The sequence below is a fragment of the Oryctolagus cuniculus genome, chromosome 11, assembly GCF_051225735.1.
Source record: "Oryctolagus cuniculus isolate XC-2025 breed Fujian yellow rabbit chromosome 11, ASM5122573v1, whole genome shotgun sequence".
In the NCBI taxonomy this organism is placed as follows: Eukaryota; Metazoa; Chordata; class Mammalia; order Lagomorpha; family Leporidae; genus Oryctolagus; species Oryctolagus cuniculus.
In genome coordinates, this window is record NC_142877.1 from 677,401 (window position 1) to 695,116 (window position 17,716).

Genomic DNA, 17,716 nt, shown 5'->3' on the forward strand with positions numbered 1-17,716 from the left:
CGGGGCCCCTGCAGGGAGTTCAGGGGTGCGACACAAGCCAGGGGTAGGGGACCCACCCCAGTCTCCCAGCCCCAGGTGTGCCCCACCCCGAGCCACAGATCCCTGCTCCCCAAGAGGAGGCCTGGGGAGGCGCCGGGGCGGGCGGCCCTTTCACCGAAATTACAAAGAGCTGGATCCCGCAGCCCCAGCCCCACCTCCAATCACCCCACTGAGCACACACCTGTCCCGCGCTGCGCGCCCGCAGCGTCCGCGGCGTCCCGGGTGTGCTGTTTGCTTCCCGCTCCGGGCTGGCGGGGACCAGGCCGAGCGCCGCGGGAGCGCCCTGGGGACGCGAGCGTTTTGAGGCGGCGGCCCCGGGGGACGCGGCGAGGCAGGCGAGGAGCCCGCGAGGCCGCTCGATCCGCGCGCTCGGGGCAGAGGCCGTGGCCAGCGCCCCTCTGATTGGGCGGCCGCGAGGTCCCAGGGGGCGCCTCCGCGGCTTAAACGCGAAGCGGGGGCGGAGGGGAGCTAAAGCCCGCCCCCGGGCCGGGCCCTGGCGCCGCGGCGGGGAGGGGAGGACGCGAGGCCGGCGCTGAGGCTCCGGGACCGGCAGAGCGCGGGACGCGCCCGCAGAGCGGGGCCATGGCCGAACTCAAATCGCTGTCGGGGGACGCGTACCTGGCGCTGAGCCACGGCTACACGGCGGCGGGCCTGGCCTACGGGGCGGCCCGGGGGCCCGAGGCGGCCCGCGGCTACTGCGCGCCGGGCCCGGGCGGCGACCTCCCCGCGGCGCCCGCGCCGCGCGCCCCGGCCGAGAGCAGCGGCGAGCAGAGCGGCGACGACGACGCCTTCGAGCGGCGGCGGCGGCGGCGCGGGCCCGGGGGCGCGGCGGACGCGCGGCGGCGGCCCCGGGAGCAGCGCTCGCTGCGGCTCAGCATCAACGCGCGCGAGCGGCGCCGCATGCACGACCTCAACGACGCGCTGGACGGGCTGCGGGCCGTGATCCCCTACGCGCACAGCCCGTCGGTGCGCAAGCTGTCCAAGATCGCCACGCTGCTGCTGGCCAAGAACTACATCCTCATGCAGGCGCAGGCGCTGGACGAGATGCGGCGCCTGGTGGCCTACCTCAACCAGGGCCAGGGCCTGGCCGCGCCCGTCGCCGCGGCGCCCCTGGCGCCCTTCGGCCAGGCCGCCGCCGTGTACCCGTTCTCGGCGGGCGCCGCGCTGGGGCCCTGCCCGGACAAGTGCTCCGCTTTCTCCGGGGCGCCCTCGGCGCTCTGCAAACACTGCGCCCAGAAGCCGTGACGGCGCCGGCGTGCCCGCCCTCGCGTTTGCGCTTCCCCGGTGGCCGTCGCCGCACCCAGGCCCGGAGGTGGCCGCCGACCTCGCTTCCAACAGCTGCGCGACCGACGATTAGGGGCGGCGGGGAGCGAGCGGCCCGCCCAGGCACACTGGACGCAGCCGGAGCTCCGGGCTCCGGAATCCGCGCCCGGGAACTCGCGGCCGCTGGGCACCCCTCCCCATATCCGCTGGGCGTTGCGGGGAGGGGGGAAACGTTGCGGGCGGCGAGAGGTTCAACGTGCGCCTTGGGGCACCGCCGCCCACCGCCCAGGAGAAGACCCGGAGGGTGGCCCGGTCTAACGACGGCGTGGGGCGCGCGGACTGAGCGGGCACAGAGCACGGCCCGCGTCGCCAGACACCTGCGTGGCCGCGGTGCGCCGGACCCGATCCCGGGAAGGAGCTGCGCAGGATGCGGGAGACGCGGGAGGGGGAGCGCCTCGGGCTTTTCCAAGCCTGCATTTGCGTCCTGAAGCCTGCGGGACTTCCCCCTAATCCGCCCGGACTCCCCTACCTGGAGCTGCGGGGACCCCGCTTGGCGCGTCCTCCTCCTGAGGGGCCATGCACGAGGGTCCTGTGCCCCGCGCCCGCTTGGCCCTGGAGGGTCCGCGGAGGGCCAGGTCCAGTCCAGGGACCACAGAAAGCCCCCTCCCACCAACCGCCCCGCATTTCTGGGAAGGAGGCCGGGCCATGGTGAGTACCGGCGGTGGCGGCGTCTCCTCTAGGGTCGGTGTGGGATCTGTCGCTTGGCGCAGCCGGGCCCGCCTCCGTGGCCCGGGAGGAGCTGTCCGGGGCTTGAGCCGAAGCTCCAGGAACCGGAGCTCTGCTGCGCTAATGCGGCCGCAGGGGCCAGAGCGCTTCGTGTGCGTGAGGGCGGCTCAGAGCCCTTTTGAAGCGCGGTGAACCTGCCCCGGGGTGAACCTGCCCGGGACGACCTCGCCCGGTGTGGCTCTGCTTTCTCCAGGCGGCGTCTGCACCTGCGGCCCCGGTGGCTGAGGCGGGGCAGGGGCAGGGAGCTGGGTTCAGTTCTGCAAGCTGCTTATCAAACTAGCAGCTCGGTCGTCACTTCTCCTCGAATCCCGAGTGTTTGGCGCATTTATATTCGGAAGAAAGCACTGGCTTTCAACTTATTTTTCAAAAGTGATACAATTAAATCTCAATAGCGAATTCCATAGTGTGCATTTGTGACTGATTCACAGCTTCAGTGTCGCCTCCCCCGCCCGCTTCTACACCAGACCCGGGCTCTGGGAGCTCACGGCTCGGCGGAGGAAGCTGAGGGGCGGAGGCTGTCCCCTCCCTGTGTGGCAAGAAGCCGCCCCCTCCGCAGAACCTCTTCCCCGACGCACCCACACGCAGAGCTGTTTGCCCGCTGTCCTGTGTGCCCTTGGCTGGGGCGGAGTGTGTTCCCAGCAGCTGGCCCCTCCTAGAGCCGCTGGCTGTGCAACCCCGCGGCATCTGCTTGTGGAGAGCCGTGAGGTCGGTCCGTGCCGTGGCTCGGGTCTACGCCGCCGGCTTCCTGCTCGGAGACACCCCCCCCCTCGTGCCGGTGTGCCGACTGCAAGCGCCTGGGGGCCTGGCTGCCTCTGCACCATGGCTGGGTGCTCCTGCAGGTGCCCACAGAGCCCGTCGTCACCACGCATCCACCAAGCCGCTGGGAGCCAGCGTTTCGGCAACACCAGGGAGAGAGCTAAACGGGAGAGGGCTTTGAGGCAGCTGGGATGAGGCTGCCCACTGGACCCGCTCCCCGCCCTTTCCCCCCGGGCCTGGATGTGCAGGCCGTGCTGCGTGCAAGGCAGCCTCTGGGCTGTGGGGACACCCCCGCCCTGTGGGCCAGCGTTCGCCGTGCCGACAGGAGAGGGGGCTTACCTTTCAACTTCCCTAGCGGCCTCGTAGACGCTGAATAAAAGCAGGTGAAGTCGGTTTTCAGTGTTAGCTCGTATTTGTCCCGGCAGCCCCAGGCGGCGGCGTCTCAGCATCAGCCGACTTCACGACGTGGATGCGACCTTGCACCCTTGCTGGTTCCAAGGCTGCAGAACCCACACGGGCCCTGCGCACGGCCCGGCTCCGTCCAGGTCGCGTCCAGGCCGCTGCAGAAAACACCCCCAAGGGCCCTCGGTGGGTTCCCAGGAGACGCCCGCCGCCCCGGGAGTCCCAGAGGCTGCTCGCACTTGCTCCTCTCCCAGGCCGGGCTCCCCGCTCTGTCTCGGTGCAGCCGAGGCCGACAGCCTCCATCGGCGGGGTGGTAGCCACGTGCCTGCTGGCTCCACAAGTGGTCCAGCCTCACATTGGCCAACCACACCCAAGCACAGGGGGCAGCAGGCTTGAAGGGGGATCCTGGGAGGTGGCCTTGGGTCTCCCTCACCCCTGTGGGGCCAGGGTCGCCTCCGCTGTTGAACAGGCAAGGGGCAGGCTGCCGCTGGAGCAGCTCACAGACCCTGCCCCCGCCGCTCGGTGGGAAGGGGCTTCTCTGCAGAGCCTGCTGGCTCCCAGGAGTCCCCTGCAGGGGTCAGAGACCAAGGTCCCACACCGTCTCCGTCTCCACTCACTTCTGCTGGCTGTGGCCGCCGGCTCTCCCCAGGGCTCCCCCAGCTCGAGGGCGGGACAGGGAGTGGCACAGAGCAGAGACAAAAGTGGGGACTCGGCCTCCCTGTCCTCCTTCCTGGCTTCCTCTTTGCTGTCGCCCTGGCACCCGCGCCTGCCTACCTGGCCTGCACAAAACCGAACAGCGTGAAGCGGGTTTGCCGGTCTATCTGGCCAGGCACGGTGGCCACCGTGGTGCCCAAGACACTTTGCACCCAGCCCGGAAACTCCCTGGCTTCCAGTCCCAGGCAGGACGGCTGATGGAGCCCCCCAGGGCTGGGCCCGCGCCCTGGGCCTGCCCCACCTGGCTTCCTCCTGCTAGGCCACACGAGCACGTGGTGGGCCCTCTGCAGCTGTTGGCTTCCCCCTGCTCGCGCGGCACACCCCATCCCAAGGTTGGGACCGTGTCTCCGGTGACCAGAAGCCCTGAGGAAGTGCCGTCTGCCTCCCAGGGAAGCTGCTGGGCACTGGGCCCAGAGCTGGCTTCACCAGACCTGTGTCCAGCTGGGGACTGTGGCCCAGGAGGCCCCTCGAGGGCAAAGCCTTCCTCAAAGGGCGGGCGACATGCACACATCTCCTGCCGGCCCATGGAACTCCGCGGCAGCCGCCCAGCGGTGGCCCTGAGCCCCGGTTAATCCAGCGCAGGGCGATTACAGCAATTTGATAATGTGAATTTGTTTGTGATACATCTCTCGTCTTTAATCGCTCTGTGCACCCCATTCGAAGGGATGGAGATGGGGGTGGGGGGAGGGATTTGCGACGTATTAACTCATTTCTGCAGCAACTGCCTCTCCGAACTGGGGACCTCGGCGCAGGCTCCATCCCCGGAGGGCTGTGTTCTGCAGCCGGGGTGACCGCGTGTGCACACAGGAGCAACGCCCGGGTCCCTGCTTCTGCTGGCAGACGCCGTGCAGCCTCAGGGACATAGAAAACCCGCTCTGGGTGGCTGGGGGGGGGCGGAGTTATCCTGGAGGTTGTGTGAGGGGAGGGTGCTTGTGCAGTGGCACCTGCGTTGCCCGGACAACACCAGCCTTACCTGAGTGAGGCCGCTCCCCAGCTGCACACGGACGGCCGTAGCTGTCCCAGCAAGGCCTCCACAGATGGGGCCCAGAGGCTCTGGGCAGCCACCAAGCGTCCTCCGAAGCCTCCCTGAGCTCGGGCATCCAGAGCTGTGGCCCTGCCCCCGTGGGGCTTCCTGCTTCCTGGCCGTGGACAGCACGGGAGCCGCAGCACCCCAAGAGCAAGGTGACCGCCTGCACGTCCCCGTGGTGTGGGCAGAGCCACGACAACCCCCGAACCCGCCCGAGGCCCTCTGGGCACTCTGTGGCTGTCCCAGGGGCTGGAGCGACCATCGGAGGGACAGTGGTGACCAGGCTGTGGCTGCAGACCTGGACGAGCTGGTCCTGGGGCCCCAGGGTGGAGGGTGCGCGGCGCTGGGAGCGTCGCAGCTGGCGGAGAGCCGTTTACTCCTCCGCTGAGGAACCTGGGTCTCAAAGCAACCAAACCCTCGGCGGGCAGCAGGGCCGGCCCGCGGGGGCTGCGTGCCCCGCCCTGCAGGGGCTGCGCCCCAAGCCCTGCCCCTGGTGCTCCCTGTTCCCCAGCTGCTCACCCCCCTCCCTCCTCTGCAGCAGCTGTGGGAACAACAGGAGATTCTGCACCGCGCCCATCCTGCTGGGCGGCCGGGTCCCCAGCCACGGCCACGCTCCTGCAAAGGCGCCACCTGCAGCTGCCGATCGCAGGCCCCGCCACTGCCCCGGCTCGGGGACGGCCGGCTGGCCCGGGGAGAACTGAGTGGCCGCCGCTGACCAGCCTCAGGACAGCTGGACACCAGGCAAGAGCAAATCTGGGCGATCTATGTGCTCTCGTCCCGGACACCCCTGCAAGTGTGTGTGGAGGGCGTGCATACACGTGTCCTGTGTGGGGAAGCTGTGCACCTGTGCCTGTGTGTTGTATGGTGAGTGTGGTGTGTGTATGTGTCTGTGTGTTGTATGGTGAGTGTGGTGTGTGTATATGTCTGTGTGTTGTATGGTGAGAGTGTGGTGTGTGTATGTGTCTGTGTGTTGTATGGTGAGTGTGGTGTGTATATGTGTGTGTGTTGTATGGTGAGTGTGGTGTGTGTATGTGTCTGTGTGTTGTATGGTGAGTGTGGTGTGTGTATGTGTCTGTGTGTTGTATGGTGAGTGTGGTGTGTGTATATGTCTGTGTGTTGTATGGTGAGAGTGTGGTGTGTGTTTAAGTCTGTGTGTTGTATGGTGAGTGTGGTGTGTGCATGTGTCTGTGTGTTGTATGGTGAGAGTGTGGTGTGTGTATATGTCTGTGTGTTGTATGGTGAGAGTGTGGTGTGTGCATGTGTCTGTGTGCACCTGTGCCTGTGTGTTTGCACTGCGGTGTCATCTGTGCATACATGTGTGTGCACACACGTGCGTGTACCTGTACCTACATTTTGTGCACGCTTGCACTGTCCTGGGTGTAGTGTGCATGTGACTCAGTGTTTGTGTGCACGGAGAGCAGGTGGCCCTCTGTGCAGGCCAGAGAGGACAGCCGTGTCCCCCGGGTCCGGGAGGACAGTGCCACACTGAGCTCAGCTGGATTTGGCCACACCTGGGATTGGGTCTGCAGGGAGGGGTCATGAATTAGGTGAGGGGGGCTGTTTCCTGAGCTGTGGTCTGTGCCTGAGTCCCAGCTTCTCGCCCCCAGACACCTCCCCCCAGTCCGGCTGCCCCTCCCCTCCCCCAGCCTGGCTGCCCCTCTCCACCTCCAGCCTGGCTGCCCCTCCCGCATCCCTGCTCCCTGTCTGGCTGCTGCCCCTCTGTCCCTCAGATTCCTCGGTGGGCAGAAGGGAGCCATTCATGTGGAGCTGGGGAGAGGGGGGGGGCTGCACCGGGACCCCTGGTGGCTGGGGGAGCTCGGGGCGGGCCCGCTCGGCTGCCAGTGTCCTGGCGGGCTGGCTTCAAAGGCAGTTTTGAGGTGATGGCCAGTCCCGGACTCAGCGGTGGCTGCGGCCCCGGTGCTGCACAGACGCGGGTGGGGTTTAAACCATCACTGGTGATGCACGCAGTTTCTTTAAAAAGGAACCAAAAATAAAAGTCTAAAAAAGCAGCAAAAGGAAGCTTGCTGACAGTGCCGGGACCCTGTGGCTGTTTCTCCCCGTGTCGGAGCGGGCAGGGGGTTTCTCGAGGATCTGGTCTGGTTGAGTGGCCTGACCACAGGGTGCGTGGGAGGGAGGGAGTGCCCAGCGCCCACCGCCAGCGCCTCACGCCGCCCCTGCTCCAGGGGTTCTGGGCCGGCTCCCGCCAACCCTGAGGGCAGAGAGCTGCTGGGGGCCCAGTCTGGCAGAGGCCAAGGCCACGCTCCCCTGCCTGCTGAACAGGGGCTGCGTCCAGGCGCCACCGCCCTCCACGTGGTCCACACTCGAAGCCCTGGGCGCTGACCACAGCAGGTGCTGCCGCAGGACAGTTGGCTGGGCCTTCTGCACGTGTGGGCGGCCCGGAGCCACGTGAGCCACGCAGATCACAGCACAGCTGCCCCCCGCCCCCAGCAGGATGATCGTCCCCCATGGGCCTGCACTTCTGTGGGTCAAGGGAACAGAGTGGCCTCCCAGTCCGGCCGTCAGCGGTGCATGGAGTGGTGGAGGCAGCTCACACGTTAGAAGCCAGGAGGAGGGGCCGGCGCTTGAGACACCACCAGCATCCCACGTGGGCGCCGGTTCAGGTCCCAGACGCTCCACTTCCGATCCAGCTCCCAGCTCAGGTTCCTGGGAGGCACTGGAGGACGACCGAGTGCTTAGGGCCCGGCACCCACGTGGGAGGCCAGGGTGGAGCTCCAGCTCCTGGCTCCTGGCATCGGCCTGGCCCAGCCCCAGCTGTTACAGCCATTTGTGGAGTGAACCAGCAGGTGGCAGAGCTCTCTCTCGTTCGCTCTCTCTCTCTCTCTCTCTGTAACTCTGCCTTTCAAATAAATGATTTAAAAACAAACACAAAAAACCAAAGCAGAAGCCAGGAGGCGGAGTCGGGGCCCCACCGATGGTCAGGGCCAACGCTGGCTGTGGAAGTCCGATGGGAGCCCTGTCACGTCGCGCGAGGATAACGAGGGGCGGGGCGGGGGGCCCCTGGAGCTCAAACCAGCGATGCCGGGAATCCCAGCTCATGGGACGGGGGGGGGGGGGGGGGGATTGGCGGCTCCTCCTCCTCCTCCTCACGGCCCTGGAGGCTGGGCTGGGTGGAGGGGCCGCTCCTCCTGGGACCACCCAGCTTCTCCGTTTGTCTGTAACCGGAGAGGGAGAGCAGGCAGCCCCTGAGCGGTGCCCCGGGCACCCCCGTGGGCAGGCCCTGCTGTCCTGGGGGCCCAGGACTGGACGCCACGGCGGGGGCGGCCTCACTGAGTGAATCTTGCGATTTTCGTTCCCCTGAGCTGGGCGCGCATCTGCGCCGCTTTAATCCACACGCGCGGAGTGCAGAGCAGCAGACGCGGTGGGCGAGGCCTGGGGCTCCAGGGCAGCGTCCAGATGGACCAGGCAGCGGCCCCCCGGCCAGGGGAGCAGTGGTCCGCAGACCTGGCCGGCTGCTGCACACGGCACACGCACTAAACACAGCAACCCCACCCCACACGCACTAAACACAGCACACCCCACCACACACACACTAAATGCGCCAGACCCTGCACAGCACATGTGAACTCCGCGGAGGGCGGCTCCGGGAGGCCCTGGGCGGGTCCGGGGTGGGCGGGAGGAGCCTGCTTGTGCAGGGCCGATGCTCCCACAGGCACAGGCCCTGCCTGAACCGGCTGAGACCCCCCCGGGGCTGCCGGATTCAAAACACCGACCAAGCACTAAGCCCCAGGCACTGCGTGGAGGGAGCGAGTGGACACACGCTGGGCTGGCAGTCTGGGTTCCCCTCTGTCACCTCTGACCCCGCCCCAGCCACTGCAGACCACGAGTCATGTGGCTGCCCCCATGGCCCTCCCCCCGGGAGGTGGAGCCTCTGCAGGGGCTTCCCGGGAGCTCAGGCGCGGTCGGCAGTCCCGGCAGAGAAGGAGAGTGGGGCCTGCGTGAAGCCAGCCTCGCCTGGCAGGGAGGGGACCCACTCTCCAAGCACACGGACTGCACACGGGGCCGGACCCACGACAGGGTCCCCACCCGTTCCCATCCTGACCATCCTCCCGCACCCCACAGGGCCCTTCCTAGCAGCACCCGAAGCCACATCATCCCCACACAGATGGACACACATGCACTCTGTGTGCACACATGCACACATCCCTACACACAGGTGCACACACGCACATGTAAGTGCACACACGTACACATGTGCACTCCGCACGCATATTCCCCATGCATGTGCACATACACACAATCTACACATGCATTCTGTGTGCACGCATGCATGCACATTCCTCACACAGGTGCACACACACATGTAAGTGCACACGCGTACACAGGTGCACCTTGCACACACACATGCACATCCCTACACACAGGTGCGCACACACACATGTAAGTGCACACGCGTACACATGTGCACTCCACACGCATGCATGTATGCACATTCCCCACACATGTGCACACACACAATCTACACACGCACTCTGTGTGACACATGTATGCACCTGTAAGTTCACACACCTCTACACACGTGCACATGTATTGTACATGTGTGTGCACACACCCACACATGTGCACTCCACACGCACGCATGCACACACATCCCCTGCACACAGGACCGCACTTCCCCGAGACGCTTGCTGTCCGGGGCGGGGCGAGGGTCTGTTCCGCGCTGTTGCCCTGTCCCCGCCCTGGGAGCAGAACCCATCGGTGTCCAGGAGCGGAGGCCGCGCTTCCCGGGCGGGGACCTGTCCCGAGGCTGCAGGCGAGACAGACGGAGCCGCGACCCCGAGCGGTCACCAAGGGCTGGGAGGTGACTCGGCACACCCACCCGTGGTGCAGGCCCTGCGCACACACAGACAGCTCCCGAGCTGGGCGGGCAGCGAGGGGCTGGGCTCCCTGCGGGCTGTGACTTCCATCTACAGAAGGGAACACACACAGCTTGAAGCATTCCTGGGAGGAGACGAGGGCCCGGGGGCCGCTGGGGGGGACCCCCGGCACACCTGTGTGCTCCGGCTGTCTCTGTGCTACCACGAATACTCCTCCACGTCCTCAAGTCGCGTCCATCTATTTGAGAGGCTGAGACGGACAGAGGTCGTCCATCCGCTGGTTCCTCCCCCAGTGCCTGTGACAGCTGGGGCTGCGCCAGGTCAGCACCAGCAGCTGGGGACATTGGTTCAGGCCTCCCCTGTGCAGCAGGGACCCAGGGATTCCACCATCGTGGTATCCGCGGCGGGCGGAGCGGCCCCAGACGCCCCACAGGTGTCCTGGAAGGACAGAGGGGAGCGCAGGCACAGACCCAGCAGAGGGGACAGTGAGGCGAGAGACGCGGCCACCGCAAGGCGAGAGGCGAGGGTTCTCCCCAGAGCCCCGGACACCTGGACCACGAGAGCAGCCGTGTCTGTGGCGCGTGGCGAGGGTGGCCCTGGACGCTCCCACAGGGGGATGGGGAGGCTGTGGCTCCTGCCTCCTGGGGGAGGGCAGCCGGGGGCAACGTGCCCAGTGTCCTCTCAGCTGTGGCGCTGGACTGCGTCCTCCACGCCCACTGCACGCGCGGGGCCCACCCGAGAGCCGCGGAGGGACTGGCGGAAGGCACCGGAAGCTCTTCCTCGCACAGGTACAGGGTGTTCCCGCCCAGCGCCGGGCACGGGGCCAGGACCACACTGCCGCCTGCGGGGTCCTGCCTGCCGTCCCCCTGGGCGGCCCCAGGGCCGGCGGTGCCCGTCACAGCCTCCCAGTTCAGCAGCTGCAAGTCGTCAGCTCGTCTCACCCTGCAGCACAAGCGGATTAACCTCCAGGGGAAGGGGGCGGGGGGCGATGGTGCAAGAACTTGGGGGGGCTGCCGGAAACAGCACCAGGGCAGCCTGCAAGCACCACACAGACCACCCCAGTCACCCCCCCACGCAATCACCCCCATACGTAGTCACCTTGCACACACGCAGGCACATACACATGCAGTCACACGGCGTCTGCGGCCCAGGGCCTGACTCCCGCACGGCGCCTCTCCACAGTCCTCTCAGGGTTCCGGGCTGTCTCTGTCGCTTGAGCCCCACCTGTCCCCTAAGCCCCGCCTTCAGCGCCCGTCACTCAGGGGCAAGGGGCTGGTGCACCCAGGGCTGCACCAGGCGTGCCGGGCGGCAGGGAGCATGCATCTGTGTCCTGGCAGGCGTGGCGGCTCTCAGCCCCCAGCAGGTGCCCCCTCAGTGCAGGGCCCCTCCCACAGCTCTGCCACACGCCTGTCACCCCCTGCGGCCATCTTTCATTGCAGTCATAAACATCGTGTTAATTACCATAACGGGGTAAGCGGCGGTAACGACTCTGTCACAGGTGTGGCCGTTGGGGCCCGTCTGAAAACATACTGCAGGCATGGACGCTGAATTCAGAGCAGGAGTCCCCTGGGAGCCCCAAATACTCCCCAAGTCTGGCCTGGCCTGAGGGGACCGGGACAGCTCTGGCAAGATGGGGCCCAAAGCCTGGGCCAGGCCTCTGGCCACCTGGGGTGCTGCTCTCGGCCCCCAGCTGGGCTGCTGCTCTCGGCCCCCAGCTGGGCTGCAGCACCCCCGGAGCCCCAGGCTCGGCCCCGGGCCCACAGACCCCACGCGGGGGTGGGACTGCCCGGGCTCAGACTCGAGGGAACTGGTTCGCAGGCCGTTTTGAGGACGGATAATCCTGTTCCAGGGACTCAATGGACTCTTCTCCCCTGAAAATCGACGTCCCAGCCAGCCACCACCCCCCCTCCCCGCTCTGGGGTCTTGGAGCGGCGCCCCCTGCCGGCTGCGACCTCCCAGGTGGGGGCAGTGTCCTCCCACAGCCGCGCTGCTCGGCCAGCGGGCGCCAGGAGGCCCCCGTGGGTCGGGAGGCCCCTTCTCCCTCTGAGATGACCCGACGTGACCCCAGGAGACTCGGGGAGCGCGAGGCAAGAGCTGGGCCAGGCACGAATCCAACAGCCGAGTGTGTGTGGACGGCCGAGATGCGGAGGTGCGGCCTCACCTGTGCGCTTGACCAGGGCCTCACCGAGCGGGGTCACCTCCGTTTTCACACTGCAAAGCCAAGAAGACGGACGTCTCCACTCACCCACGGGGAGCGTGGGTTCACACCAAGCCCCGCCCAGCTCCAGGATCCCTGCGGTCCCTCCTTGGCCCCAGACCCCGGGGCTGAATGTGTCCACGGCTGCCTGCAGGAGCAGAGGAGGACATGGGTGTGGCCACGCTTCCCACGCTGCTGCCCGGCCCTGCTGTCTGTGCCAGGCCCTGAGGTCAGTGCATCCCGGGGGAGATGAGAACAGCACGGGCCACGGCCCACGGCGGGGCGAGAACAGGCGCCTGCCTGCGTGGGGGGTGCCTCCAGGCCGACCGCAGCCCGGCCCGGGTGTCACTCATTCTGACGGGCGTTGGCTCAGGTCCTCCTCAGCCTGCTGGGGAGGGGCTGGGCCCAGCCTCCCCCACCTCCCAGGAGCATCCGTCCCCTCTGGGGCCCTCTCTCCCGCGCTCTGCCTAGGAGCCAGCAGACACCCCCACAGCTGCTCTCCCACCAATGAGGGGCAGCCAGTGCCCCCCGCGGCCCTGCCCTGTCCCGCCTCCAACCCCAGCTCAGGCCCACAGCTTCCTGTGCAGGGAGGGAGCCCCAGCCGGACAGACGGACACGGCGTCCGTCCCACCCAGGCCCGCGGCGGCTGCAGCTCTGCTCCGTGAGTGTCAGGGCGCGGGCGGGCGGCGACAGATGGGCCCGGCGCTCGTGGGCAAACCCCCGAGCCCCGCCAGGAGCCCAGGACGCTTTAATACCGCTCGCTTGCCTCGGGCTTGTTTGCAATTCCCGGTTTACCAAGGGCCCGGCTTTTATCAGCCCCGCGCCTGCAGCACTTTGTCAACTTGGACATCTGGCCTCGCGTTTAAAACGTTTTTTATTTGCTGAAATATTTAGCGTGTGGCAGGGGGTGCAGAGCTGGGCCCGGGGCTGGCGCAGTATGTGGGCACGGCCAGCCCCTCCAGCAGAGAGCTGCAGACCCCACGCAGGCCACCCAGGCCAGCGCAGGGGAGGGCGGGCGTGCTGGGGGAGCCCTCTGATTTGCCTGCTCAGGGGCACCGCGAAGGCTCCACCCCAGCCCCGTGCCAGGATTTGAGCCGTGGCGGGTGGCCCGGAACACCTGCAGCGCGTGTCGGGGGAGCGTCTGGGTGGAGTCCCACCTCCGCCTCAGATCTGCTTCCCGCCAGTGCTCACCTCCCTGGGAGGCAGCAGCGGTGGCCCAGGAGCTTGGGCCCCTGACGCCCACATGCGAGATCCGAGATCCGGTGGAGCTCCCGACCCCTGGCTTCAGCCTGGCCCAGGCATGGGGGTGTGACCCAGCTGACAGACGATCTCCCTCCCGCGCTCTCTCTCTCTCCCTCTTCCTCTCCCTCCCTCCCTCTCTCTCTCTCTCTTTCTGTTACTTTGCCTTTCAGATAAACGTAAATAAATGAATGCGCTTCCCAAACAGAGGGTCACCGAGAACCGGGCGCCTGCCTGCGGCAGTCATATCCAGGGCCCCTGCGCAGCCGAAGGCAGGGTCACCCCAGACACACAGCAGCTAAGGAGCCGTCCACACCACGGCCCATCTCACGTGGACGAGCCGGACACGCATGAGGCGGGGTCACGGCTGCTCCCGGATGAGCCCTGAGCACGCTGTGCACTCTGAGGGCAGCAGATGCCGCTGAGCACGTGTCCTGTGACCCCGTCTTTGCGGAAGCTGCAGGGGGCAAGCCCTCGGAGGCGGGCAGCGGGTGACTGTGTGCAGGGCCGGGGCCACCGGAACTGCCCGTGGGTGTGGGCTGTTTGGCTGTGGACCGAGGCGGTGGCTGCACGCGCTGTGGATGTGCCCTGGCTGCCGAGTACGCGCGGTGTCGTTGTCCTGCAGATGCCTGGACCCCGACTCAGCGGCTCACCGTGCGCTGGGCTCGCTGGCCCCAGCGCCCCGCAGCCCGGCTCGCTGACCACAGCGCCCCGCAGCCCGGCTCGCTGACCACAGCGCCCCGCAGCCCGGCTCGCTGGCCCCAGCGCCCCGCAGCCCGCTGCCTTGCCGTGGGCACCACAGGAACCAGTTGACTCAGCCTGGGAAGAGAGCTCCCTGGAGGAGGCGGCTTGCTGGGTGGAGATCAGAGGAGGTGGACGGCCCCGCCTGGCAGGCGCAGAGGTCAGATGTCGAGAACTGGCAGCCGGGCGGGGCTCTGGGCTTTGGCCCAGCCTCTCCAGGCTTGGAAAGCCACTCTGTGAGCAGGTGCCAGGCCCCAGGCACCCCCACTGGGAGGGCCCACACGGGTGCCGTGGCAGGAGTCACCTCGGGGTCACCTCAGAGCCCCTGGCCCTGTTCAGGAAAACCCAGGGATGCAGCCTGCATGTGCCATTAAGTTGGGGTCGCTCAGAGCGGCTCGGGCACCAGCCTCCTGCTGGGCCCCCTCTGACCCTTGGAGCCTCTGGAAGCCAATTCCAGAATGCAGGGGCCACATACGCGTGAGTTATCCGAAGCTGGGAGCCAGGTGCTTCTTCCGGGTCTCCCACGTGGGTGCAGGGGCCCAAGCACGCGGGCCATCCTCCACTGCCTTCCCGGGCCACAGCAGAGAGCTGGACTGGAAGAGGAGCAGCCAGGACTAGAACCCGGGGCCATATGGGATGCCAGGCTGCAGGTGGAGGGTTAACCAAGTGAGCCACGGCGCCAGCCCCGTGATGACTGCTGCCCTGCAGCCTGGGAGGACCGGAGATAGCGCAGGAGGCGGAGCTTGGGGGGGGCTGGGGCCGGAGCTGGGGGCAGGGCCATGGGGGGGGGTGGAGGTACTTCGGGAGGCGGTGCTGGGGGCAGGGTGGGCAAGGGAGGGCTTCATTTCTGTTCGGCCTGAACACTCTGTGTCCCCCAGACTCCAGGTCCACAGGGAGGACTTGGCCCTCGACAGAGGACACGGGAGGACACGGGACACCGCTCACCTGAACTCTGGGTCTGCAGGCTCCGGCCTCTGCCTCCAACAGCTCACAAGCCCCTGAGCCCTCGGGAAGCTGCCCTCCGCATCCACCTGCCCAGGCCGGCGGCGTGGAGAGCCCCCCTCTCCCCGGGCCAGGCTACCAGGAAGGCCTCAGGGACGTGGCCATGGTGCATCAGCTGGGCCTGGAGGGACAGGCTCTGACCTGGGGAGACATGAGTCCTCTGGCCTAGGGCTGGCAGCCATGGCCACACGCAGGACACTGCTGGGCGGAAGTAGAGAGGGGGCCGAGGACTTGGGCCACAGCCTGTGTTCGTGTCCCACCCCAGAGAGGATGGCCTGTGTCCCTGTCCCACCCCAGAGGACGGCCTGTGTCCGTGTCCCACCCCAGAGGGCAGCCTGTGTCCGTGTCCCACCCCAGAGAGGACGGCCTGTGTCCGTGTCCCACCCCAGAGGACAGCCTGTGTCCCTGTCCCACCCCAGAGAGGACGGCCTGTGTCCGTGTCCCACCCCAGAGGACAGCCTGTGTCCCTGTCCCACCCCAGAGAGGACGGCCTGTGTCCCTGTCCCACCCCAGAGGACGGCCTGTGTCCCTGTCCCACCCCAGAGAGGATGGCCTGTGTCCCTGTCCCACCCCAGAGAGGATGGCCTGTGTCCCTGTCCCACCCCAGAGAGGATGGCCTGTGTCCCTGTCCCACCCCAGAGAGGACGGCCTGTGTCCCTGTCCCACCCCAGAGGACGGCCTGTGTCCCTGTCCCACCCCAGAGGACGGCCTGTGTCCGTGTCCCACCCCAGAGGACGGCCTGTGTCCGTGTCCCAACCCAGAGAGGACAGCCTCTGTCCCTGTCCCACCCCAGAGGACGGCCTGTGTCCGTGTCCCACCCCAGAGAGGACGGCCTGACACAAGAACCATCATGCTGTTGCTGGGGGCCACGAGCAGTGTCCCCGCACTCAGCCCCTCCAAGCCTCCCATAGGCCCAGCCCCCTGGCCCCCAGGGCCTGCTGCCTGTCCCAGTGGAGTTCGGGCCCAGGCCCTGCCCGCTCTAGGCCTGCCCACCCACCTCCTGGTGGCTGCCTGCACCCACTTTCCGCAGGTTCTGGGAGACAGCTCCATGCCACCCCGCGGACCCTCTCAGCCCTCGTGCCACGACGTGAGAAGGCTCCAGAGGCTTCCGGGAGCTGCCTCGTCTGGCCTCACGCCAGGAGCTGGCTGGTGCCCGGACACTGGGCCTTGGCACAGGAGCCCGGGTGCCCTCCCCCTCCCCGCCCTGACCGCCCCAGAACCCCGGCCTCAGCCCGCACGGCTGGTTCCTGCAGCTTCCCGAGCTGGGCGGACGCCTGGACCTCCAGCACCTCGGCCTGGAGCCACCGGGAGCCCAGACGGGGCTTCCACACTCCCTGTCCTGGCCCACAGAGGGGATGGGTGCCCGTGGGTGCGCACGGGGTGGAGGTGGCGGGCAGGGCCGCTCCAGGAGGGCCTCACCCCAGGGGAGGGGCCAGGCGGAGGGCGGGCCCCCTCGACCCGGACACCGTCTCCTCCCACGAGAGTCTTCAAAGCGGGGTCTCGTCTCTTCTCAAGGAGACAGCAGCTGCTCCCCCCGCTCCTCCTCGGCCGGCACGCGCAGAGGCGTCGGGATATGAAACGCCGCCGCCCGGAGCTGCCCCCGCCTCGGCAGCCGCCGGTCCCCAGGGCCCCCAGCAGGCCCGGCCCGTGGTCCCCGGCCCCTCGCTGGCCGCTTGGATTCTGTTGTTGCCTCCCTTCAGAAGCTCAGCAGCATGAATATTCCGATTTTTTATTTAAACTAATTTGGAGCTCTCGCTCTCCAAGGGGCTTCTAATCAGCAGAAGTGCCCACGGCAAGAGCTGATTGACAGGCCAACGTGGCCACTTCTGAGGGACGAGCCGGCCGGCGGCGGCGCCACGCACAAAGAGGACGCTGGGCGCTTGTTATTTATGAGCTGTTGGGGAAATGCTGTTAGCATCTGCTTCCCACATGGGCACAAACACCTGCCAGACATCAGGAAGGAAAACAGGCTCCCACACTTGCTACTTTGTTTAAAAAGTCGGCAAAATGGAATGTCAGCAAAAGCTTAGGAGACCACTGATTCTTCAAACCCCTTTGAGTCCTGCCGAGAGAGCCAGAACACCCCGGACGGCCGCACCCACACGGCGGGGGGGCTGTGGGCGGGGTCGCAGCCTTCCCTCCTCTCTCCCTTTTATCTGCCAGTCACCTGAGCTCTCCAGCCTGCTCCGGAGGGTGGCCCGTCCTGTCCGGCCCCACGGCCCCGCACCATGTCCTGGGCCCTTGCTGGTGCAGGTAGAGCCTCCCCCTGCCAATTAGGGCCAGTTCAGGAGAGAGCCCGTGACGGGGGCCCACAGACCTGGGCTGGGGTCACTGGCAGCCGGGGGTGGCAATCAGAGCCAGAACAGAGCGAGTGGTCGGAGGGGGTCTCCACTGCCCCCCGCCCGTACCCCTGCTGTCCCAACGCCAGGCCGCTGCTGCCCACGGTCTACTCAGTGTGGACCGGGCGTGGAGGAGGAGGGGGTGGACAGAGCCACGTCCCTGGCTGTCGCCGGACGGAGGCAACAGTCACACCGAGGATCAAACTCGGGCACCTTGAGCTCCCCCAGGGGCCTGTGGACCAGCTGTCCCGCGCCCGAAAACGTTGTCACTACCAGACGTTCCTGGGGGACCCGGCCTCCCTGGTGGAGTGTGGGACAACTCTGTGCGACCAGCACCTCCACCTCGCCGGCAACGTTTCCATGGTCCCCACAGCAG

General features: G+C 67.3%; 1 protein-coding gene across 1 annotated transcript; it reads left to right on the forward strand.

Moving 5' to 3' along the window:
* Positions 1–231: 231 nt before the first annotated feature.
* BHLHE23 (basic helix-loop-helix family member e23) lies at positions 232–2,478 on the forward strand. The gene has a single exon (XM_051829422.3). It carries the CDS (start codon positions 622–624, stop codon positions 1,282–1,284), a length of 663 nt encoding a protein of 220 aa, XP_051685382.1. The 5' UTR covers positions 232–621; the 3' UTR covers positions 1,285–2,478.
* The last annotated feature ends 15,238 nt before the right edge of the window (positions 2,479–17,716 follow it).

Excerpts from the sequence above, each read along its gene's own strand:
- BHLHE23 (XM_051829422.3), top strand. The coding sequence starts at position 622 with ATGGCCGAACTCAAATCGCTGTCGGGGGACGCGTACCTGGCGCTGAGC.